The sequence below is a fragment of the Eptatretus burgeri genome, chromosome 4 (assembly GCF_056783735.1).
Source record: "Eptatretus burgeri isolate ZD-2024b chromosome 4, Ebu_testis_v1, whole genome shotgun sequence".
In the NCBI taxonomy this organism is placed as follows: Eukaryota; Metazoa; Chordata; class Myxini; order Myxiniformes; family Myxinidae; genus Eptatretus; species Eptatretus burgeri.
In genome coordinates this window covers 83,222,135-83,247,320 of record NC_140964.1, presented here as the reverse complement: position 1 = coordinate 83,247,320, position 25,186 = coordinate 83,222,135, and the positions used below count along the sequence as shown (strand labels likewise).

At 45.4% G+C, this 25,186-nt stretch overlaps 1 protein-coding gene across 1 annotated transcript in view; it reads left to right on the top strand.

Annotated features, from left to right (window-relative positions):
* PDCD6IP (programmed cell death 6 interacting protein) overlaps positions 1-25,186 on the top strand; it is a 98,664-nt gene that overhangs the window by 5,218 nt on the left and 68,260 nt on the right. The window contains exon 2 of the mRNA XM_085879059.1: positions 11,767-11,821. Within this exon, the coding sequence (XP_085735185.1) occupies positions 11,767-11,821 (55 nt within the window). The remainder of the gene's footprint in view (positions 1-11,766; positions 11,822-25,186) is intronic.

The window sequence follows — 25,186 nt, the reverse complement described above, 5'->3', positions numbered from 1 at the left end:
AGGGAGAGAGAGAGAGAGAGAGTGCTGGAGGGAGAGAGAGAGAGAGTGCTGGAGGGAGAGAGAGAGAGAGAGTGCTGGAGGGAGAGAGAGAGAGAGAGTGCTGGAGGGAGAGAGAGAGAGAGTGCTGGAGGGAGAGAGAGAGAGAGAGTGCTGGAGGGAGAGAGAGAGAGAGAGTGCTGGAGGGAGAGAGAGAGAGAGAGTGCTGGAGGGAGAGAGAGAGAGAGAGTGCTGGAGGGAGAGAGAGAGAGAGAGTGCTGGAGGGAGAGAGAGAGGAGGGAGAGAGAGAGAGAGAGAGAGAGAGTGCTGGAGAGAGAGAGAGAGAGAGAGTGCTGGAGAGAGAGAGAGAGAGTGCTGGAGAGAGAGAGAGAGAGTGCTGGAGAGAGAGAGAGAGAGTGCTGGAGAGAGAGAGAGAGAGAGAGTGCTGGAGAGAGAGAGAGAGAGAGAGTGCTGGAGAGAGAGAGAGAGAGTGCTGGAGAGAGAGAGAGAGAGTGCTGGAGAGAGAGAGAGAGAGAGAGAGAGAGAGAGTGATGGAGAGAGAGAGAGAGAGAGAGAGAGAGTTGGAGAGAGAGAGAGGGGGTGGGAGGGAGAGAGAGAGAGAGTGCTGGAGAGAGAGAGAGAGAGCGCGAGAGAGATAGAGAGAGAGAGTGCTGGAGAGAGAGATAGAGAGAGAGAGTGCTGGAGAGAGAGATAGAGAGAGAGAGTGCTGGAGAGAGAGATAGAGAGAGAGAGTGCTGGAGAGAGAGAGAGAGAGAGAGAGAGAGAGTGCTGGAGAGAGAGAGAGAGAGAGAGTGCTGGAGAGAGAGAGAGAGAGAGAGAGAGAGAGAGAGAGTGCTGGAGGGAGAGAGAGAGAGAGAGAGAGTGCTGGAGGGAGAGAGAGAGAGAGATAGAGAGTGCAGGAGGGAGAGAGAGAGAGAGAGAGTGCTGGAGGGAGAGAGAGAGAGAGTGCTGGAGAGAGAGAGAGAGAGTGCTGGAGAGAGAGAGAGAGAGTGCTGGAGAGAGAGAGAGAGAGAGAGAGAGAGTGCTGGAGGGAGAGAGAGAGAGAGAGAGTGCTGGAGGGAGAGAGAGAGAGAGAGAGAGAGTGCTGGAGGGAGAGAGAGAGAGAGAGAGAGAGTGCTGGAGGGAGAGAGAGAGAGAGAGAGAGAGTGCTGGAGGGAGAGAGAGAGAGAGTGCTGGAGGGAGAGAGAGAGAGAGAGTGCTGGAGGGAGAGAGAGAGAGAGTGCTGGAGGGAGAGAGAGAGAGAGAGAGAGAGAGAGAGAGAGAGAGAGAGAGAGAGAGAGAGAGAGAGAGAGAGAGAGAGTGCTGGAGGGAGAGAGAGAGAGAGAGAGTGCTGGAGGGAGAGAGAGAGAGAGAGAGAGAGAGAGTGCTGGAGGGAGAGAGAGAGAGAGAGAGAGTGCTGGAGGGAGAGAGAGAGAGAGAGAGTGCTGGAGGGAGAGAGAGAGAGAGAGAGAGAGTGCTGGAGGGAGAGAGAGAGAGAGTGCTGGAGGGAGAGAGAGAGGGAGAGTGCTGGAGGGAGAGAGAGAGAGAGGGAGAGAGTGCTGGAGGGAGAGAGAGAGAGAGAGAGAGAGTGCTGGAGGGAGAGAGAGAGAGAGAGAGAGTGCTGGAGGGAGAGAGAGAGAGAGAGAGAGAGAGTGCTGGAGAGAGAGAGAGAGAGAGAGAGAGAGAGTGCTGGAGGGAGAGAGAGAGAGAGAGAGTGCTGGAGGGAGAGAGAGAGAGAGAGAGTGCTGGAGGGAGAGAGAGAGAGAGAGAGAGTGCTGGAGGGAGAGAGAGAGAGAGTGCTGGAGGGAGAGAGAGAGAGAGAGAGAGAGAGAGAGAGAGAGAGAGAGAGTGCTGGAGGGAGAGAGAGAGAGAGTGCTGGAGGGAGAGAGAGAGAGAGAGTGCTGGAGGGAGAGAGAGAGAGAGTGCTGGAGGGAGAGAGAGAGAGAGAGAGAGTGCTGGAGGGAGAGAGAGAGAGAGAGAGTGCTGGAGGGAGAGAGAGAGAGAGTGCTGGAGGGAGAGAGAGAGAGAGTGCTGGAGGGAGAGAGAGAGAGAGTGCTGGAGGGAGAGAGAGAGAGAGTGCTGGAGGGAGAGAGAGAGAGAGTGCTGGAGGGAGAGAGAGAGAGTGCTGGAGGGAGAGAGAGAGAGAGAGTGCTGGAGAGAGAGAGAGAGAGTGCTGGAGAGAGAGAGAGAGAGAGTGCTGGAGAGAGAGAGAGAGAGAGTGCTGGAGAGAGAGAGAGAGAGAGTGCTGCCGAGAGAGAGAGAGAGAGTGCTGGAGAGAGAGAGCGAGAGCGCTCGAGAGAGAGACAGAGAGAGTGCTGGAGAGAGAGAGAGAGAGAGTGCAGGAGAGAGAGAGAGAGAGAGTGCTGGAGAGAGAGAGAGAGTGCTGGAGAGAGAGAGAGAGAGAGAGTGCTGGAGAGAGAGAGAGAGAGAGAGTGCTGGAGAGAGAGAGAGAGAGAGTGCTGGAGAGAGAGAGAGAGAGAGTGCTGGAGAGAGAGAGAGAGAGAGTGCTGGAGAGAGAGAGAGAGAGAGTGCTGGAGAGAGAGAGAGAGAGAGTGCTGGAGAGAGAGAGAGAGAGAGAGAGAGTGCTGGAGAGAGAGAGAGAGAGAGTGCTGGAGAGAGAGAGAGAGAGAGAGAGAGAGAGTGCTGGAGAGAGAGACAGAGAGACAGAGAGCTTTTATTGTTTCGTTTGGCTGTGGAGCTCGAACCAGACGTTCTTTAAAACCTGTTTCCACTTCCTGTATATGCAGTTGCCAGATTTGTCCAATCAAACGGTGCTCACTTGGCTGAGTGCTTTGTCGTTGGGTCACAAGATGCCAGATGTAATGGATTGCACTCTCAGCCATCGCAATGACTCATCATGATTTACTTTTATCATGGGTGTGATCATCAGGGCTGGCAGGATAGCCGCGAGGTACATGCACACTCGCGTCTGATTCGTTTATACCTGGGTTTGAATCCATACCCAGGTATAAACTGTCATCCCTGTGTTTCACAGGTGGAGTGATTTTTATTTTTTTTTTATTTTTTTAAATCAGTGTGTGTGTGTGCTGTCCCTTGGATGGACGTTAAGTTGGACGTCCCATCTGCCGGAATTAGTTGGTGGACGTTAAAGATCGCACTTCGCAAAGAGTAGGCAAGCTATCACAGGCACCACGAACAAATTACTCCAAAAAAATTGCTACCTTAACTATAAACTTGCTCGCTTGGGACCTTATAGTCCTGAGTTCAAGCCCCTGTTTTAACTTTTTGAGATATCGTGCTATGTATCATTTTTGGCCCCATCTCTGAATGGTGAAGAATCATCAGTGAAAAATTTGTCGTATCCTGATCCAGATCTTCACCAAAATTTAATCAGTTATTCCTTGTCACACACCCAACCTGTCCACAAAATTATCTGGATCCGTCCACAACTTTTCGAGATATCCTGCACACAGACAAGCAAGCAAGCAAGCAGACAGACAGAAAGGGGTTAAAACATAACCTACTTCACCTTCAGTGGCAGAGGTAATTAAAAAATTATTCTAGTATCCGTATTCGGATATTCACCTAAATTGAACCAATTGGTCCTTGTCACACACCCAACCTGTCGACAAAATTTCATCCGAATCCGTCTACAACTTTTTGAGATATTGTGCTATTTATCAGTTAGGCCCTATCTTTCAATCGTGAAGAATCACTGAAAAAAATTATCAAATCCAGATTCGGATGTTCACCAAAATTGAATTAACCCTCCCTCGTCACACACCCAAAGTGTCCCCCAAGCTTCGTCCGAATCTGTCCACAACTTTTTGAGATGCCCTGCGCACAAACATACAGACAGATGTGAAAACAAACATCACCTCCTCCCATCTTCGGTGGTGGAGGTAACAAGAACTGCTTTGCAATACATGTCTCAGCTACTGCTGTGATATTTTCAAAGCCCAAAGAGGATGTCGCTGTGTGCAATTGATGAAACTCCCTCAAACTCAAACTTGTTCTGAAACTTGTAAAGCCGTGCACCAAGTTTCAGTTGAATATGTTAAAGAGTATTGGGGGGGGGGGGGGAGGGGGGCGGAGTCTGAAAAACCACAGGTGGGAAGGACTGAGAGCAAACCTACTGTACAGTCCCCTCCAGTGAAACTAATAGATACAGTCCACTTGTGTTCAATTTGCCAGCAATGTAATTTAAACTTTGAAATATCAGTCTTTAGTGCACACACTTTATATGGCTTTATATGGGATGGTTGCAACATAACATGCCACGGGTTTTTGTTTAGTATCCCGGTTTGTGTGTCTTTTTTGACATTGTGTGTCTTGTAAAGAAGCAGAATGCTGCATGTGACACAAACTCGTCTAATGTAGCCTCTGACTTTCTGATGTGTTCTTGCTAACATTCCAAAACATCATTGCCTATCAATAAACATGCATATATATGCTCAATGCAGCATAACTATCTGTACAGATAGATGGGTGTGTTGACGGTTAGAGTACAACCTGCACGAAAGTGAAAGATGTGCATATGTGAATAAATTCTCAAAATAAACAAATTTGATAATCAGCAGAAAATTAAGCTCTAAACATACAGACATTGCTCTGGAACTGAGTGCACGTCCTCCCGTCATCCGTTCTCTGCATGCAAATTGCAATTATTCCCACAACCTTGTGGGATCGGCCCACAAAAGCTTTTGGCCCGAGGCTTTCATGAACTGCTTGGCTAAGCCTGAGTTCTGAGTTTAGGTGACAGTAATTTGACTAGGGCGCTGGTGATAGCTTACCTACTTTTCAAGAAGGGCATCGTGGGATATTTGAAGTCCATCAAGTCATGCAACCACCCTGTCCATCTGTGGGTGGTGCATATTGTGATGCAACGCACCAATCCCACAGTTTATAGTTGGGTCGGTAATCGAACCCAGGTGACAGGTTGAAGGTAAGTCTCCTACCTCTGCACCATTCTGTTGGACAACCTTCTTATGCATTTCACCTTGACATTTTTCCCCTCGCTGAAGGAGAGGGTATTGCATTTGGGTCTGCCTGCCTGTCTGTTTTTGTTCGCTTGTTTGTTTGTCTGCACAGAACTTTTGTGTTTTTCTCTGCAATCGCTTGTTGAATTGAGACGAAATTTTCACCATTGGTGTGACTACTCATGTAGAATGTTTTAATGATAATTATGACGTCATCGTGTTGTAGTGCCGGGTTCGGTGGCGAAGACGACCGCTAGATGGAGCGATTGGGCCGTCTCCCACCGAACACCCAGAATTGAAGGTCGTCGCTCCGGATAACTCCGAAGTCGACGGGTCGCGTAATGGACCGTGGTCGCCAATATTTTGATGGCGTGGGGTAGGGTTTATTTGTCTTCCAATTTACCTAAGTACCCACGCCGTCTAACTACCGGGGAAGCCACACCCTCGGCAGGCTTCATCCGAACAGAGTCGCTGTTACCGACTCGGGTCCGGCGTAACCGAACGGAAATTACCAAAAGCTGCCGGTCCAAATAGCAATTTACGGCACAAGCGGCCTCACCAATTCTCAAGTCTGAACCATACTGGGTCAATGAAGGAAAACACAGACAACAAACTGGAACATTTAACAGTTATTTATTTACAGTAGGCAATAGGGAGGGAAACGCAGAGCAGACTTCATCACGAATATAAATGCAGGGAAATGTACAATGGCAATCACTTAACAGTTTTACTTACAAGACTGGCCACAGACACACACACACACCCAAAAATAAATGGAGCCTACTGGCCTTTATTCGACCCTCCAGCCGCTGAGGATAGGCATGCTGCGGGTCAGAGTTTGGTCAGGTACCTGGCCGCCTCGTGCGGCTTTACCGACTCACTTGTGGAGCTCGGAGTCCGTGTTAGGGAACGGGGATCCCAGGCTCGAGCACTCCAACACAACCCACCACGGTGGGACTCGAACCCACTAACCAGATTCCAACGAGCGCAGCCAGGATCCCACGAACGATGACCAACGACCAGGAGAGCCCGGCAGACCAGAAGCAAGGAACGACCTCCAAGGAACCAAGGAACAACGACGACGACTGGATACAGCTCGCGATCCTTCTTATCCCTCCCCCGTGCGGGGTGGAGGGATTCGCTCTCGAGTAACTCGCCTCCAGATTGGAAGAGAGGAACATTCCATCTTGCTGGGGCGGAGTCGGCTCTCAGGCGAGGGGGGGGCTTCCCACACGTCCGTAGTCAGAAACACGTGCATTATGGTGCTGAAGGAGTGGAGGGGATTGATGTAGAAAACTAACGAGGCTTGTAGCAAGGTATTAGGTACACATTTGGGACACGGGACCAAAAAATGAAAGTCATTGTATGATTAAGTTTTGCATATCATTTGTTAGCCAACATCATGGTGATTTAGGATCTATTTGGGCAGAGCTTAATTCTTCCTCTTTCTATTGCTCTGACAGGGTCAAAGTTTGTTATCAAATATCTGTATCAAGGAACCACTCATATCATTTTAAAATTGGTCTGATGGCTTAGATATGTATTATACACTAATTGGAAACCACATATATGGAGAATATTTGGTTTACCTGATACTTGACTTTGAACAAAGGTTCAAGGTCATATGAAATTAACAAATTGATCAGTGTTCATTCAGGTCATAAATATATATGCACATAAACAACCATAGAAATACATGCTGTGATGAACCAAACTAACATCTCAGCATTAAAAGTGCAGATTTCTTTAAAACATTACGTACTTCCTAACGATCTTTGTTCTGTATACTGAACACAAACTGGCCTTTGGTATTGATTTTTATATCGTAGAGAGAAGAGGAATGAAATCTTGGTCAACTTATTCTATGGTTGTAAAATCAAGCTTTGAGCTACCAGTAATTTTGTAGCAGCTTGGTAAATGCAATTTGTTACATACTTCCTAACATTTATGACCCAATCATGGAAGTGAACCTAAAAATTGGTATGTATTCATGATCCATGTTGAAACTTGCCATTTTAAATCATCACTTTATGCAGAAGTAAATTGCTATTTAAGATGTTCTATCAGATGCATTTCAATTTTCTGGAATAAGATTTTGTAAGCTTCACTATGACTGGGGGAAATTTTGCAAAATCTGAGATTTTACATATTTGAAGGTGCCAAGATATGCAGAAGGTCATAAGAAATGTACTGTTTCAAGGGATTGTTCTATTCTTATGTATAATGATATATATCAAACAAAAAATGCATTTTCAACCATTTTGGACAACTTATACAATCGTATATGTAACCCATTTCTAAAAAATGGAAAAAAATAGCCTGTGTTTGGATAAAAAAAAACATGCTTTGTAAGCAACTATATCCATAGGAGCCATAGCAAAGTTTACATATTCTGAAAGCACAGACACTTCGGCATTATATAACATTAAGATTGTTTATCTTATTAAAACTGGGTTCAATTTCTCAGCTTTCTCCCCATTTAGGACTACATTGTGCACATACCATGCTACAAGCCACTAGAAAGAAACTCGCAGCGCACACATGAAATTCCCATTAGACATAAGGGAGGGATTCTAACTATCCCCATATACTTAGCGAAATAACTAAACTTTGGGTCAACTATATGTGTGGATGCGAATGGTTTCCAGATTCGTAACAATAGGTCATGTGGTGTGGCAGCCATGTTGGAAAATCTTTGGACCTCTACCTCTGAAACTGCACTAGGGAAAAAATTGAAACTTGGCACAAAGCAACTACTCACTGTGTTTTTAAAAAAAAATGATGTCATAGGTGTCTTCATTATGATGTCATTATTGCGTATGTACATTGCTACATCTGATCGATATGAAAATTTTTGAGGGTCATCTCAGGATAAAATGATCCTCAAATTTTTTGACATCTTCGGTCATATGATTCGGCAGCCATATTGTTTTTTTTGTTTTTGTTTTTTTTTAAACCTTCAAAAATCTTCTCTGAAATGGCTGAACAGATCGAAGCAAAACTTTACACGTATGACTGCCTATCCATGTGGAACAAAAGGTGAGTCAGAGGTCACATGGTTTGGCAGCCATATTGCATTTCCTCCAAAACGTAAAAATATTCTTCTCCAGAACAGCTGGACAGATTGAGTGGAAACTTCACGTAAATCTTCCCCAAGGCATGCGTGTACAAGGTTGTTGAGGAATAATTGATGTCACCCATTTTGGGTTTATGAGAAATTTTAATGTTTTCTCTGGAACCGCTTAATCAATCAACGTGAAACTTCACAACTGTGATCTAGTAGTGATGGGGAATGCATGTTTTAAATTTCAACTTGATTGGACATGTGGTCTGGCAGCCAGAATTATTCAATTTTTTTTATGTGGTTTTTAAATTTTATTTTTGATAAGCTTCACTTGGCTGTGCCTGGATGGGTTTAAGGGTAGAGGAGTAGCATATCGAACCCGAATCCTATCCAGGTTACTCCTGATGACTTCATCTTTGCTATTTGCTTTTTTTGGGTTCCTTCTGATTACTCCAATGCAGGACTGTACCTATTTGGTTGTCAATTTGATTTGAATTGAATTTATCTTAATCCCATTCTAAATTATATTGAATAATAATTTTAAAAACCCCTCATGGGTCAGGGTCAGGTGTCCAATCAAAGTATAACGTCTTGGTACCTGGTCATCACTGCCAGCAGTTATAAAGTGGCGATTTCGAATTGTCTTAATTACTTTGACTAAGTAATTACGACGACACACCACACAAAAGGAGTCCTGGTGAGGGTCTGCAATTTCTGATTGCTCTTTTTCCTTGTTTCTGATACCTGGAATCTGTGGCATCCATGCTGAACTTCTCAAGGCTGGTGGAAATGCTGTACTCCTGTCAATGCATACAGTTCTGTACTCTGCTTTTAACACAGGCATCATCCCTACTGATTAGAAGAGGGGTGTTGTTGTCCCTCTCTGGAAAGGGAAGGGTGATCACCAGGACTGCAACAATTTCCAAGGAGTGATGCTGCTCTCAGTGCCGGGCAAGGTCTTTGCTCGGACAATTCTTGAGAGGGTTCGCCACCATCTGCTTGAACACCAGCGTCCAGAGCAGTCAGGCTTTACACCAATGAGGTCAACGATTGACCATATCCTTGCCCTTCAGGTCCTCGCCAAACGCAGACGAGAGTTTTGGTATGGGCTGCTTGCAGCCCATGTTGTTCTCTGCAAAGTGTTCAATTCAGTGAATCGGAATGCCCTCTGGAGGATTCTTGGTCTTCATGGGGTGCCACCAAAACTGATCAACTGATTTCTAAACTATGCTCTGGAACTGAGAGTGCTGTGAGATGTGGTGTTACCATCTCTGACTTATTTCCAGGTGTTACTGGAGTTCATCAGGGGTGTGCACTGGCCCCCACACTTTTCAGCACTTGTCTGGACTGGATTCTGGGGAGGATGTCGGAGAGATCAAGCTGCGGTGCATAATTTGGGAATGTCAAGATCTCTGACCTTGATTTCGCAGATGATGCAGTCATCTTTGCAGAGACTTTAGATATCCTTTTGGGGGCCCTCGAGGTGCTGAATGAGGAGTCGGAGCTGCTGGGATTACGGGTTTCCTGGGTCAAAACTGACATCCAGACTTTCAATGACATCTTGGATGCCACTGTCCTGTCTGTGCCTGTTTGTGGTGAGGATGTTGAGGTCGTGGAGAGATTCACTTACCTTGGCAGTGATATTCACGTCTCTGCCAGCTGTGAGTCAGAGGTCAATTGACATCTGGGTCGGGCCTGGGGAGTCATGGATTCACTGGATAATGGGGTTTGGCGTTGCCGGTACCTGTGCGGTAGGACGAAAGTCCGAGTCTTCAGGTCCTTGGTGCTTCAGGTCTTGCTCTATGGATGTGAGACTTTGACTCTGACTCTGACCAGGGATCTGAGATGCAGACTTGATTCCTTTGGTGTCATGTCTCTTTGGAGAATCCTTGGCTATCGCTGGTCAGACTTTGTGTCCAACGAGCGGTTGCTGAGAGAGACTCAAATGAGATTTGTTACCTGCATAGTCTGTGAGCATCAGCTGCGGCTGTGTGGACATGTGGCTCGTTTTCCTGACGCTGACCCTGCTCACCATATTCTCTCAGCGAGGAAGCCTCGTGAGTGGAGGGGGCCAAATGGCTGACCATGTGCCTCGTGGTTGCAGCAGATTAATCAGCATCTCAAGGAGATGTGGATGGGCCAGGTGATGATCCGGATCTGGATCCGACGACTGGAGTTTTTTAAAAGTGATTCTTCATCATTGAGAGATCTGGTCAAAAAACAATATATAGCATGATATTTCAAAAATTTTATTGGGCCCGGTATGTTCTCGTGGATCAAGTATTACGTGGCGGAGGTATGCATTCTACAGAGTGCCCTTCTCGTTTGTGTTTGTGGGGAGCAGAGTCTCGGACAAGATTACCTGGTCTTTACATAATCTTTACATATTCAGTCCATATCTAGGTTGTAAAAAAACGTAATTTTATTACTCTGTGCACTCATGGTGAAAAGGGATCAAGCAATTGGTTCTTTGTCTGTCTCTACATCATGTCAGTTTATGATCAAGGAAGAACTTGATTTTTATTGAATGTTATATTTTGAACCTGAATCGGACAACGGACCTGCAGTTTAACAGTATTTTGGTTCTGAATTTTTCCCGATCGCACATGCACAGAGAGGAGTGAGATAGCTTTTTTATATATTTTTAATTTTTTTTAAACTCTGGCAGTCAAAATTGAAAATCATTCCAAACGGGAAATGTACTGCTTTTAAGGACGTCATAAAGGACACAAACAGGTGTGAGTAACTAATGTGACACGTTAAATACGGCGGTGTGGCATACGCTGCATCAATGGCTGTAAACTTCTGAATTTTTTTTTTTTCTGCAGCCTTTAAAATCTTTATTTCAAATTCATTATATACTTGAACACTTTGGAACACAAATCGCCTTTTTGGCACTTCCAAAACACTTATGTTTAACAGTTCTTGGACAAAATAATGTGGCATTTTACGTCATCACAACCAATCAAATTTGCTGCTCATAAACCCACCCATGTCCTTTCTCAAGACAGCATCTATATATTAATACTGAAGGACCAATTTTGTGCTCCTCCTAGCGGTGGCGTCACGTTTTTCTCGGTACTGTGACATGGACTGAAAGACTTCGTACCTGTAAGAGTGCATCACACATAGTGGCAATAGTCAACTTTCAACTCTGAAGCAGAATAAACACTTTTCGTTGAGACGGGGGCGAGGAGTGAAGAGGCGGGGGCAAGGTAAGCAAATTTTTGGGCGGGGGTAAGCAAATTGAAAGCAGGAGACGGGGGGGGGGGGAATGGGGCGGGGGCTGGGGTGAATTAGGCGGGGTAGAGTGTGAGGGGGTGGACAGGGGGGCGGGGGCAAGTGGGGCGGGGAATGGAGAGACGGTGGGCGGGGAGTGAAGAGGCGGGGGCAGGGCTGGGGTAATGAAATTTTTGGGCAGGGGTAAGCAAATTGAAGGTGGGAGGCGGGGGCAAGTCCAGTCCATGTCCCTCGAGTGTGGTTGAGCTGGTGAGGGTGGTTGAATGAACGGAATCCGTCTGTGACGGGTTTCGGCTCGTGGGTAATTATTTGCATGGTTTAGTTGTCCTCGAAGCACCCGCTGGATGGACGGACGCATGCATGCATGCACGGTTAGACTGAGATCCTTTTATATATTATATTCTCAGTCGTTTCTCTTTTATTATCGGCTATAAATTTTAATGAAATAACGTCTTCATTTGCATTGTACATATTGTTACGTGCAGTCATTCATGATGTTTGCATTTTATCGAATAAGCAACCAAATAAAATGTCAACTGTTTGCAGGTACTATGACCAATTGTGCTCTATTGAAGCAAAGATTCCAATCAATGAAAGCCAGGTGAGGTTTCATGCCTTCTTTTGTTGAACACCACAGTCCCTTTATGAGCTAAATAAAGCTTCAATGAAGACCTTTGTCTGGGTTTTTTCCCCCTTTTCTTTTGGTGCAAGGCTTGGTGTAATGGTTTCAACCAGCATGCATGCATGCCGGCATGTTGTTTAATCTGTACAGTGTATACTGCATATTGAAGAGGACGTGAGAGTGCACAGTGATGAAATATCAGCTGATGCTGAGTCATTGTGTGTTCTCATGCTTTAGTCATGTGATGCATGGTTTATCAATTCCAGTGTTACTTTAGTAGTTCTTCTTCTTGTGTCCTTGATTGTGTATAGTTCAGCATATCCATTAACTCATTTTACCAACACAAGTAGACATTGTGTACTTTCTAACATAGCATTGTGCCTGATGCAATTCTCCTGCCTTTCCTGTGATTTATTTTTTATTGGTTGGCTGATTTTTGTTTAGAGATTTTTATTTTTCACATCATGGATGCAGATTGTTTTTCAGGCATACTTTAATTGTTGAACCATCTTCTACTGGTTAGTTGTTTTGTGGCTGCTGTTCTTTTGTAAATGTATTGACGTTATCTTTTTCTGAACCCTAATTTTTTTCAAATTTGCTTTCGAAGTGTTTCAAAATTATATACTTGAACACTTTCATGTGCTCTCCATGAACCCCATTCTTTTCTTTTTCTTTCTTTCTTTATTTTGTTGTTCTCCGCCACCCTTCTGACAAAGTCGGAGACTGCAGACATTAAAATGAGCTCTGACCGACCGACCGATCATCTGTCCATGTACTTTTGCGGAAGCGATATTTCAAAATCGTTGAACGTTTTGCTTTCATATTGCAGACATCTATTCCTCATGACATTATCTCAACCTGATGAGATCACGACGGTGATTGGCTGAATCCTGCTGCCATGGCAACTAACTTGGCTTGTGTCCGCGATATTTCAAAAACCGTTGAACATTGAGCTTTCAGATTACACAGATCTATTCCTCATACCACCCAAAAGGTGTGGTGGTGGTGGTGGGGTGGGGGGGGCAAGAGTATAAGCTCCTTGCTGTCGTAGTCAGATGGCATGTGTAATTCTGTGGGCCTTTTTTGTGATAAAAGCAAACTAACTAACTATTTAAAAATTATATAGTTGGCTAACAGACAATACCTGTTTTATCATTCCAGATATAATTGACATTGGGATGCCCACCTGATTTTTCATTGTTACCTATAATTTATATTCCTTGATTATGGTTAAAATTCTTGAAAGGAGATATCAGAATGATTCTGTAATTTTGAAGTTTTTGGACCCATCTTCAATCTATCTCGAATCTCCCACCTTCGATATCTTCTTCATCTCTGGCTCTTATCGTTTTGGTGCAACAAAACCAATTGTGCAATACTCATTATTATTTTTGTTTCTTTTCTCAACTTCTCTTCTCATTTCTCTCCTTTGTCTCCCATCTAACCCTTAACAACCACTCGATATTGGTAGTACATGATTTATTCAGGCAATTTCGAGATCAAAGTTAAATTGGAAGTACACAAAAACTAGTGTAGAGGTGAATGGATGCTGGCTTCAAACAATTTTTCTCAGTGCTTGGTTTGTTAGGAATGTAGTTTTCATAATTTGGTGGGGGGTTTTTTTTCCTACAAATTAGCAAAATTTATTTAGACTACCTATAAAATGATTAAATATATAAAAGACAACACAGAGATTGATCATTCCTTGAAATAAATAGAAGACTAGAAAATGTAACTCCAGAACATTTGGTTGGGAAGACTGCTCCATGGCATAGATCATGTTCCCAGCCCGGACAATGAACAAAGGGCACATGTGTCGTGCAAAAGAAAGGTATGAAAAAAGAAAACACAAGCTCGGTGCTCATTATTGGGAGATCAGCACCAGCAGCGCCACGAAATGTGTTACGCGTCTCTGCATGACAAAAGTAATCTGTTTGTTTCTTTTGTGATGAAAGTTGCATCATCTACAAAACGTGGCAACTGATTTTGCAGGTAAAATTCTTAAAGCTGTGGTTGACATTGATACAAGCAATGTTTCAGCAACAAATAAGCACCCTTCTCCAGCTGCAGTCCTGGCAATCCCCCAGCTTTGATATCCAGTGCGTTTCATCTGCACGGTTGGTCTCCATCAATCCGTTTGCCAATGATGAACCAAGCCATATCAACCTGATGACAAAATCTGTCATGTCAGACCCATTAAAGAGGACATATGCAAACTCGCTGAGATTTGGCAGGGACAGGCTAGGACAAAGACACAGTTCGTAAAACTTTGAGCGACAATGAAGAGAATTTCACTGAACACTTTGGAGATTAATTCCAAGAGTGTGAAGGTGAAATTGCAGGACATGGTTATGGAACTGAAGGAAGACCAAGGGTTGTTTTTCCACATGCTTATTGTCTCATTTTGTAGAGCAGACAGTGATTTGAAGCTGAGCATCAATCGACAAGCATGAGTTTTCATTCCATCATTCTTGTTCTTAGCTGAAATGCACCATTGATTCTGCCAAGAGCATTCCAATGATGGTTCAACATTATTGGAATTCCTTGTTATGAGATCGAAGCGCAATGTCTGCTGCTGCTCACATCACAGGCAGGTTGGTTTTGATTTTTTTTTTTTTGTACTTTGGAGTGAGTGAGGGAGGGGGAGGGCCAGAGGGGAGAAGAAAAGGAAAGCCTCAGTTGTTTTTTGTTGTCAGGAACAAATGTCAAATGTTGCCAGTTTTTTTTTTTTTTTCAAATATAGCCTCTAAATTTTTAAATAGCTCAATGAGCATAGAGAGCTGGTCTCGCTCCTTGTGCCCTCTTCACCCGTTGACCATCCACAGCGACTCTCGGATATACACGTTCTTACAGTAACCCTCTCCTGGTTGAGCTTCCAAAGTTTGGGCTCGCTGTACACTTCAGTTTTGTTCCTCATTGCTCAGTGTGTGGAACCACCTTGTAGGGGCTATTCTATCCCATTCTTCCCTTCTAGATTATAGGGCTTCAAGCAGGCAGTGCACTGCCATATCAGGTCAGGTCAAGTGTGGGAGCCAGAACAGTGCGTTGCTGCATCCACTTTCAGAATGCGTATGCGCCAGAGCATGTGCCAGAACAGTGCGTTGCTGCATCCACTTTCTGTCAATACTCCGAGGCCTCTGTCTGGCCATCTCCCAAGCAGATACCTGGCCAATCCCCATCGACTTGAGATACTGATCAACCTGCTGCAGCCACGTGGCATGTGATTGGCCCGTTGGCCACCTCCACCCTTGAGTTTCCCTCGCTAAGAGAATCTGGTGAGCAGGATCAGCGTCAGGAAAATGAGCCACATGTCCACACAGCTGCAGCTGACTCACGGATTATACAGGCAACAAGTCTCAGCAAACTCTTGTTGGACACAAAGTCTGACCAGCAATAGCCAAGGATTCTCCAGAGATCTGGTGCCGAAGGAGTTGAGTTTTCATCTCAGATCCTTGGTCAGAGTCCACGTCTCACATCTGTAAAGCAAGACTTGGAAGCACCAAGCACTTGAAGACTCGGATTTTCATCCTCCTGCATCGGTACCGACAGTGCCACACTCACTCCGTGGTCCAGTGAATCCATGACTCCTCAGGCCTGATCCAGATGTCTATTGACCTATGGCTTACAACATGCGGAGACATATATATATATATAACACTGCCAAGTTCAGTGAATCTTTCTGTAACCTCAACATCCTCACCATAAACAGGAACAGACAAGGCAGCAGCATCTTCCTTCTACTTTTGCCGTTCCACATTCACCATTCACCTTCATGATCTTTGATTCAACCTTTCCTTTAACAAATCTTTAAAATATAACAACAACAAAAAAATTCTCATGTTTTCGCGTCTCATCTTACACCTCCCGTAACCACCTGATTTCTCTACTCCCTCTTCCTCTTGCTGTTACTTTTGCTGATCCACCAGCTTCCTTCTATTTTAGCCGATCCACATTCACCATACACCTTCACAATTATTTTATTTCAACTTTCTTTGACCGAATCATACCTAATCTTGATTTAAATTTTTTTTAAAGCAAACAAAAAAACGCTCTTAAAATGTTTCAACTTCTTTCACGTGTGTGGTTCTCTGTATTGTCATAATTCACTATTCTTCTTCTGTTATGTCTCTTCTTCTTTTCTTCTTCTTCTTCAAAAGGCTTTTCAATTTGACCTTTCCTTCATCCTGTGTCTAAAAAGTCCAACTGTTACAATGGTTCTTTTCTCCATTTTCTCAATTCTCCTTTATTGCATCCTTCACATAATGCCTCTAAGCGTACTGATTTTTTTTTTTTTTTTTTTTTTTTAATATTCATTCCAGTTTGCAATGCATGTTCATATTCCACAAATTATTCTCCCCCCCCCTCCCCCAACTTCAATGCCAATTCACCCCACCTTAAATCGACCTAACTCCTCACCTGTTATATCCTCTCCTTACCCCTCCTATCTTGCCCATCATCCTACCTCCTCTCTTAGCACATCTTCACTGTCCTCTGCTTTAGTATCAGCTCCTCCTCTGATGTTCCAAACTGTGTGGTGTTCTAACCTAACAGATATCTCACTCTCTCCATCAGTACACTCCTCAAAATGTCGAATGTGCACATTCTTTCCTCTCATCACACCTCCCCATCTTGTTCCTCCCCTGCCCGCTCCCTTCTTCACCACCCTATTACCAAGTGTCATCCTTCCTCTCTTCCCACCTCTCCCCTCGCTCTCCTGCCCCTTGGCCATGCCTTCTCTCGTCGTCTCCCCTCCCTCTCAAAACTTCCCTCTCACCTTTCTCGAAAACTCCCCTCACCCTTCTCCCTCAACTCTCCCTTCTCACCCTCCTCCCTGCAATCTTCCCCCTCACTCCCTCTTCTCAATGTTACCCCCCACCCCCTCACATCCACAAAGCTGCCTCTTTCCCCTGCCCTCACTGTTCCATCTCATCCCTCCACCTCTTCCAATCTTCAACTTCCCTCTGCCCCCTCTTTTATTGCTCCCCACTGTGCCTCATCCCATCTCCACCGAGTCTTTTATCCTCCACATCCGGCCCTCTACCCTAGCTCTTTTGCATTCTCCCACACTTTCAACAGCCCTCCCTCCCTCATCCTATCCTCCCCCTCCCCTCCTCTGCACCCAAAGCCTCTTCCCTTCCCTCTTCCTTAACAGTGTGGACCTCAAACATCCGGGGCCTTCACTCTAGTCTGACTGATTTGTCCATACAGGTTGCCACTGACAAACCAGATGTTGTTCTTCTTTCGGCTGCTCCCGTTAGGGGTCGCCACAGCGGATCATCCGTTATGATCCGCATACTGATTTGGCACAGGTTTTACGCCGGATGCCCTTCCTGACGCAACCCTGGCCACCTCTTACGACACAGGAAATAAGGATTGGGTTTCACCATGATTCCGGGCTGCCCTACACCCTCTCGTAGCGCGGTACAGTGCAGAGTACCCGTCCTCAAGCGATCCCCCAACCCAAGCCTCCGAGTATCCGGATTTCAGGCGCATGCCACTACGTCTGGTTACAAACCAGATATAATTTGCTTAATAGAAACTTTTCCTCCTTCAAGACGTCTCTGATGATTTCTTCGTATCTCTTCTCGGTTACTCCCTCCTCCGGTATGACAGATCTGAGCCTCGTCCTGGCAGCGGAGTTGCTCTCTTCATCAAAAACTCTATTCCTCACTCTCCATGCATTGTCCTTGCCCCCAGGAATACCTTTGGTTCCAGTTTCCCCTCCATTCCCACCTGATATTTAAATGTGTGTTATACCATCCACCAAACAGTGATGATTCCATTTACATCTCACTTGCCAAAGTATGGACCAACGTCTGTCCTATCATCCTAACTCTATCTTCCTCATTTGTGGTGACTTCAATTGTCATCACACCAGTTGGTTGGGTGTGGGTACCCCTCTTAGCTGTCATGGCACTGCAGCATAGGACTTCTGCGAATCATTGGGACTGACAATCTGTCAACTTCCCGACCCGAGTCTCAAACAACAGTACTCCATCTCTTCTGGATTTGTTTTTGACTAATTTCCCTGAAAAATCTGCCGTTCTTCCTCTGCTCCAATCAGTTCATCTAACCACATGCTTGTCAAAGTAGACATCTCTCTGGCTATTATTAGAAAACCACCTCAGTGCCGACAAGTCTGGCATTTCACTCAGGCTGACTGGCAGGGACTTCAAGCAACCATCAAACTTCTAGAATGGTTTTCCATTTCTATTTTCTCTGACATCAACTCATCCTGGGAATTCTTTCAAAGAAATTTTCTCTGTCTCTCTCTGTCTCTCTCTCTGTCTCACACAGATTTATGCCATTTCGTCTTCAGTTGTCCTACCCTACCTCCCGCCCATGATACATTGAGGCTTGTGGCTGAGCAGTTGTCTTGAAACTACTTGCTTTCACCTCATGGAAGGCAAACCCAACTGAAGGCAATCCCATTTCCTTCCACAAAACTTGGAACAAGTGTGTGTATACCCTCATGAGAGCCAGGAAACACCATCCTTTTAATCTCAAGTCTGAACTCTCAAACCTCTCTCTCCCTACTCCAAATCCTGGGGTCATCTAGTTAAGTCTGTTTCTGATGTATGTTCCCCCGACATGCCCCCTCTTCCCCCCCCCCCTTACCTAAAATGGCTGCACAGCTAATGCTGTCCATGTGAAAAGGCAGATTGCTGAAACTGTTTGCTTCTAAATCTTGTGTCCCAAACCCATAACTTTCTGTACCTACCTTACCAGTCGCACCCAGCTGTTCATGGACTATGTGTCCTTTTCATCTGACAAAGTGGAGAATTGCTGTCAAACCTCAACTCTTATTCTGCAACCGGTCCAAACGGCATCAGCCCACGTGTCCCAAAAACCTGCTCTGCTGCTCTTACTCACACTCTCTCTGTTCTATTCACCCTCTCATTCTCTCAAGGTCATCTCCCATCTGCTTGGAAATTGGTAAACATGACCGCTCTGCATAACAAAAGGTGCAAAAACAGATCCCTGCAACGACAGACCAATCAACCTTCTCCCAAACATCAGCAAAGTTATGGATTCCATCATCTTCCCTTCTGACATTAAATACTTCCTCTTTTGCAACGGCTTGATTTCCGATCAAGTTGGAATCAGAGCAGGTCACTCTACCCTGGACATGCTGCTTCTGCTTTCCCCACAATGGATGGAGGTCCTCAATGTCAGACGTGAGATCAGAGCCATTTCCCGAGACATATCATGAGCTTTCGATGCAGTCTGGCACCTTGCCCTACTCACCAAACTCTCTTCCTATGGTATTCAAGGCAATCTCCACTCGTAGCTTGCGGACTTCCTCTGCTGTTGCAGTCAATGCGTGGCTCTTAATGGAATCCTCTCATCCCCTCTTCCTGTCCAGGCTAGAGTTACTCAAGACAGTGTTCTGGGCCCTGTGCTTTTTTTTTCTGGTTTTCATCAATCATCTCTCTGACTGGAAAATCCTTATCTCTTTGCTGATGACTCCACACACTGCCGTACTATCTTTCATCCCTCAGATTGGTGAGCAGCAGCCTCTTCACTCTCTGCAGATATGGATAAAATCTCAAGCTTGACAAAGACTTGGAGCATGTCTTTCAATGCTGACAAATCTCTCACACTCGCCATCTTTCCGAAAGGACCGTCTGGAACCTCCGCCCCCCCCCCCAATCATCTTTCTCAATAATCGTCTAGAAGAAGTCCTTTCATTCAAGCTTTTGTGTCTCTCCATCGGCCACGATCTTTCCTGGGAAAGCCACATCTCCAAGCTGGCCTCCGTATCAGGTCGTCGACGGCATCCTCCGTCGTGCAAAGTCCTTCCTTGGCACACCTGAGCTCCTGACCACATACAAAGCTTTCATCCACAGCCTGGTGATGTACTGCTCTCCCCTCTGGGCTGGTGTTCCTGCCTCACAAATTTCTCGGCTTCATGCTTTGGAAACCAAGGCTTTTAGGATTATTGGTCTCTCCCGCAATGAAGCTGAGTCTTTGGATCTCTCACTCTTTCACCGCAGGCAAGTCTGTGGCTTTTCTGTCTTCTACCGTATCCTCTCCATCTGTGATCTGTCCCCCCCCCCCACCCACCCCAATATTTCTGCAGGGCGCTCAATGTCCACCAGCAACCGACTTCTGGTGAAACTACCAAAATCAAGAATCACTGCTCACCTTCACTCTTTCATTCCTCTTTTTTTCTTGCCTCTGGAACAAACTCTCACACACTCTTCAATCACACTCATCCCTCCAGGTCTTCAAAACAGCTGTTCACCACCATCTCTTATTAAAACCTTCCTCTTCTCCATCCAAAACCATGATCTTTTCTTACCCTGTGAATCCACCCCAAACCCACCTCCTACAAATTCCCTGTTTTTCTTCCTGAAAGTCCCTCTGGTCCCATCTTGTTTACTCCGTGTACCCTGCCCCATCCCTATCCTTTCCAAAGATCTAATGTCTCTGTTCCCCACTGTTTTGTGCTTCCCTTTCCTGCTCATCTTGTCTCTTGCTCCCTCTGTTGTTGCGCGCGCACACACATGCACACGTGTTTTGTTTTTTTTCTTTTTTCAAGATCTCATTGAAAGCCTGGATCTTAGTTTCAACACAGAAAACCCGTAAATCCAGTGGCTCCAACTCCTCGTTCAGCGCCTGGAGGGCCCCCAAAAGAATATCCAGCATTTCCGCAAAAATGACTAAATCGTCTGAAATCAAGGTCAGAGATTTTGGCATTCCAAAATGATGCACTGCAGCTTGATCTCTCTGACATCCTCCCCAGAATCCAGTCCACACAAGTGCTGAAAATTGTGGGGGCCAGTACACACCCCTGACAAACTCCAGTAACAACTGGAAATAAGTCAGAGATGGAACCACCACATCTAACGGCACTCAGTACCAGAGTGTAGTTCAGAAATTAGATGGATCAGTTTTGGTGGCACCTCACGAAGACTGAGAATCCTCCGGAGGGCATCCCGATTCAATGAATCAAATATTTTGCAGAGATCAGCATAGGCTGCGAGCAGCCCTGCCAAAACTCATCTGCGTTCAAGGAGGACCCGAAGAGCAAGGATCTGGACAGCCATTGACCTCTTTGGTGTGAAGCCTGATTGCTCTGGGCATTGGTGCTCAAGGTGTTGGTGGTGAACTTGATCAAGAATTATCTGACCAAAGACCTTGCCTGGCTGAGAGCAGTGTCACCCCTCGGTGAATGTTTCGGTCCTGGGGATCAGCCTTCCTTCTCCAGATCGGGACAACAAGGCCCCTCTTCCAGTCATTTGGGATAATGCCTGTGCTCCAAACGGAGCACACAACTGCATGCATCGACACGACTACAGTATTTCCACCAGCCTTGAGAAGTTCAGCATGGATGCCACAGATCCCAGGAGCTTTACCCCTTTTCAGCTGGTTCACCGCAGCCTGTGTTTTCACAAACTAAGGTGGTTCAGTTGATTGCAGGGTCAGCAATTGGGATATCCAACTAACCCCTGACATCCAACTCAACAGATTGTGGATCAGCCTGGTACAGCCACTCAAAGTAACCGGCCCAGCGGGTTTTAACTTTAGACTCCTCTGTCAAGAGCTCACCATCTTCTGCTCTAACTGTGGAACACTGAGGGACAGGCTTGGAGGAAAGCAATGCACAAATTCCTCTGTAAACAGGGTGGGAATCGTGAGACCACAGGTGATGCTTTACCCCTTCACAGATTCCTCGCACATGGGCCTCCTTGTCTGCCCTCGGCGAACGTACAGTTTTACTCGGCTCTGCCATGAAGCCTGGCTCCACGACTGGTCAATGGTATCCAGTGTCCCTTGGGAGACCAAGTTTTTCTTCTGCTGACTGGGTTCCAAGACAACCACTGGCAACAGGATGGTAGTCATGTAGGCATTCCACAGCTCTTTTGGATCCCTCAAAACACCCAACCCCCCCCCCCCCCAAACCCTCACACAGCCTCTCATCCTTGAGCTTGCCAACATCCAGCCTAGGCTGGAACGGCACCATTCTCCTAGATTTAAGCTGCAAGTGACATCCATCCATCCATTGGGACTGTACTCTGCAGAGTGTTGGTGCCGCCTAAGCAGTCTCCTTGGCTGTTGGGTACAATCCTGGATGGGTCGCCACTCAGTCACAGTATAACAGCATGCGGGCACTCATTTTGCCAACCTCGGAAGGATGACAGACCGAGTTAACCCCACCTGGTATTAATTCAACAGCTGAGCGGGATTCAAACTCATGACCCAAGGATCCAAAGCCCACCATCCTAACCATTATGCCAACACCAAGAATACTGCAACTTTAGAGTTGCTATAACTAGCCTGTGGTTGGTATTGAGGAATTGGGCACTCCAGTGGATGCTGCAGTCCTCGATCATCTTCCACCGACCATCAGCGAGCACATGGTCAATCACCTTTACCACACCACTAGCATTGGAATACCAAGTCCAGAGATGAGGCTTTGGGTGCTGAAACCATGAACCAGCCACCTTTAGTCCATGATTTCTTGCAAAGTCAAAGAACTTGGTCCTTTTCTCGTTCACCGTTGCAGACCCATGGGAATAACACCTGTCAAAAAAACCATCCCCATCAGTGCCAGTAGATGCATTGAAATCCCCAAGATCAAGAGTATCTTTCCTGCGGCAGCGATCAACCACATACTCGAGTGTGGCATATAATGTCTCCTTCACAGCGAGATCACTCGCCTCATTCGGAGCAGATACAGAGAGAGACCAGGGAAATGACACCCAAAAAGTGACATCTTCAGTCTCAGTATGCTCGTTGACAAGTGTTGACTCAATTAGCATGGCAGTCAGCTTGTTGGACACAGATACAGAAACTCCTTGGGAATGGTAACCATCAGAGCGACCAGACAAGTAGTAGGTGTAACCACCCACCATGATTTCACCATTGTCCGGTCTCAACCTCAGAGAGGGCTGCAATGCTAATGTTCAAGTGCTGGAGCTCAGATAATTAATAGAGACGAGTGATCATCCTCTTGGGGAAAGGACATTCCAGGCACCTACCGATGGGACCGCCTCAGGTTAACCCGAGGAGACCACCATGTAGTGGATCACATCTCAGCACCACCCCAGCACACACCACCACAACCCAACCCAGGAAGGTTACCCCATGCTTTTCCTCCTCGTGGTGGCTTGTCGCCCTTCTTCGTGAGGTCCCGTTTGGGGCACCGCAGGATGTCGCAGCATTGGTGTTGGGTTTTGTGGCACGAGAATGTGTGCTGGCACAAAATCTGGAGCCTGTGTCTGTGGGGGAAACCACATGGCTTAGTGGGAAGGATAATCTAGACTCTAGAGGGTGATGGACAGATGCAGGTAGCTTGACAGACGATTAGAGATTTTGAAGATATATGACTGCAAAGGCCTTAGTTATTTTAAAACTTGGTTTACAGATCTGCCGATGGTATATTTGCCGAAATGAAATATAAATATAAAACACATTTTTAGCCTTTTTATATTTATAAATTTTCCGCCGAAGATGAAAAAGTTTCAAAACCCGAAATGTAAACGTCGGCATCTATTTTCAAAATATAATTTCGCACGCATGCACAAAAATGCCGAGTCCCCTTAAACCAAACTGCGCAGTAGTCTTCGGTCATGACATCTGAGCAATGGCCAGCGTGGTTCATATTGACTGTGGTTTCTGGGGTGAAAGTGATTGTTAAGAAGTATGTCAGCGGTATAAATTTGAGTGACTGTGTGTGTGCGCGTGCGTTTTTTTATTTTATTTTTTTTCTTTTTCAAGATGTTATTGAAAGCCTGGATTTGGAAATTATTAATCACGCAACATCTTGACGACGAATATTCTGGCCAAACGATTACATCAATTCAGTGCAGCAGCAGGGATGATTCGCAGGCTACTCTCGATCGTGCCGATTTTGTTTCCGTTGTTGTACACCGCTGTTCGTATTGAAAGATTTTAGTGCCAATACGTCAAAGTTTCCCTGCGAGATGCTGATATTCAGCCTTCAACGGACCAGAAATCAGCCTTTGATGTGCTCATGGGGATGGGGAGACGGTATGATCAGATGCCCGCTGAAAAGTAAGAGCTGGTTTTGGCTCTGATTGATTGACCGTTTTGAGCGTGTTGACTCCCAGTAAACACCTTTTTTTTAAAATCATATCCAGCACTACGCACTAGTGTGCACACACACATCTACGACTTGGACAGTAATTTCCTTAGCATTGTTTCCATTTGTTTGACTAGTACGGGCCCGTAGGTGCGTGCCTGTAGGTGAGTGCCAGTACATGCAGCCTCTCTCTCTCAAACCTCAAAGGCACATCGGTGGGTCCCCAGCAATATTCCTGGCAAGTTTCAATCATGCAAAAGAAATAATAAAAAATAAATAAACATGAATTGTGATGTCATAGCACCATGTCCTGTCATTGGTCGACAGATAAATGGCCGTAACTTGTGAACTGCTTGTCCGATTAATATCAAACCTTGAAAAGGCACATCCGCGGGGCCCCGACAATATTCCTGGCAAGTTTCAATCAGATCGGACCGTCAATCGTGCAAAAAAATAAATAAACATTAATTGTGACGTCATTCGTGATGTCATAGCACCGTGTCTTGTCATTGGTCGACAGATAAATGGCCGTAACTTGTGAACCGCTCGTCCGATCGATATCAAACCTCAAAGGCACATCCACGGGTCCCCGGCAATATTCCTGGCAAGTTTCAATAAGATCAGTCCGGCGGTCGTCGAGAAACGGCGGTCACAAACAGACAGACGCACACACAGATTGCTGGAATTATAGATGATCCAACAGGTTTTTATAAGAAAAACATGCCAGACTATATTGTAACAAGGGCAAATGTGTCCAAGAGCAGCGTCTTAAAGGTTTTGTCGGCTAAAAAAAAAAATAAAAAAAAAAAATAAAAACTTCCCATATTTCGTCACGTGCCTTGATTAAGCCAATAGCGAGACCCGTCATAATGTATTTACGATATATAGTGTATTTATGAAATCGTGTATTTACGAAATTACAATACGATAAATGGAATAATCTTTAAATAGTAACGTGAACTTTTCGAAACTTTAAAGCAAATGTCCGAATATATTTAAAAGTTCATGATAGACGCTCTCAAAAGGCACCGTCAATGCGAGGATGTGTAGATGTGCTTAGTATTTAAGGAGATCCGGATCTTGTATATACAAGAGCAGAGTCCTAGAGGTTAAGGTTTTGTCTTCACAAGAATAATACGAAGAAGAAGAACGAGAACAAGAAGAATAACAACGCCGAGCTCTCTATGAGCAGCGTTCGCTACATGAGACGCTGCTAAAAACAAGTTTTGATCCTTCTTTATTGTTTTTCACATCAGATGATGCAGTGAACATGGGCATCCTGCATTTGAATG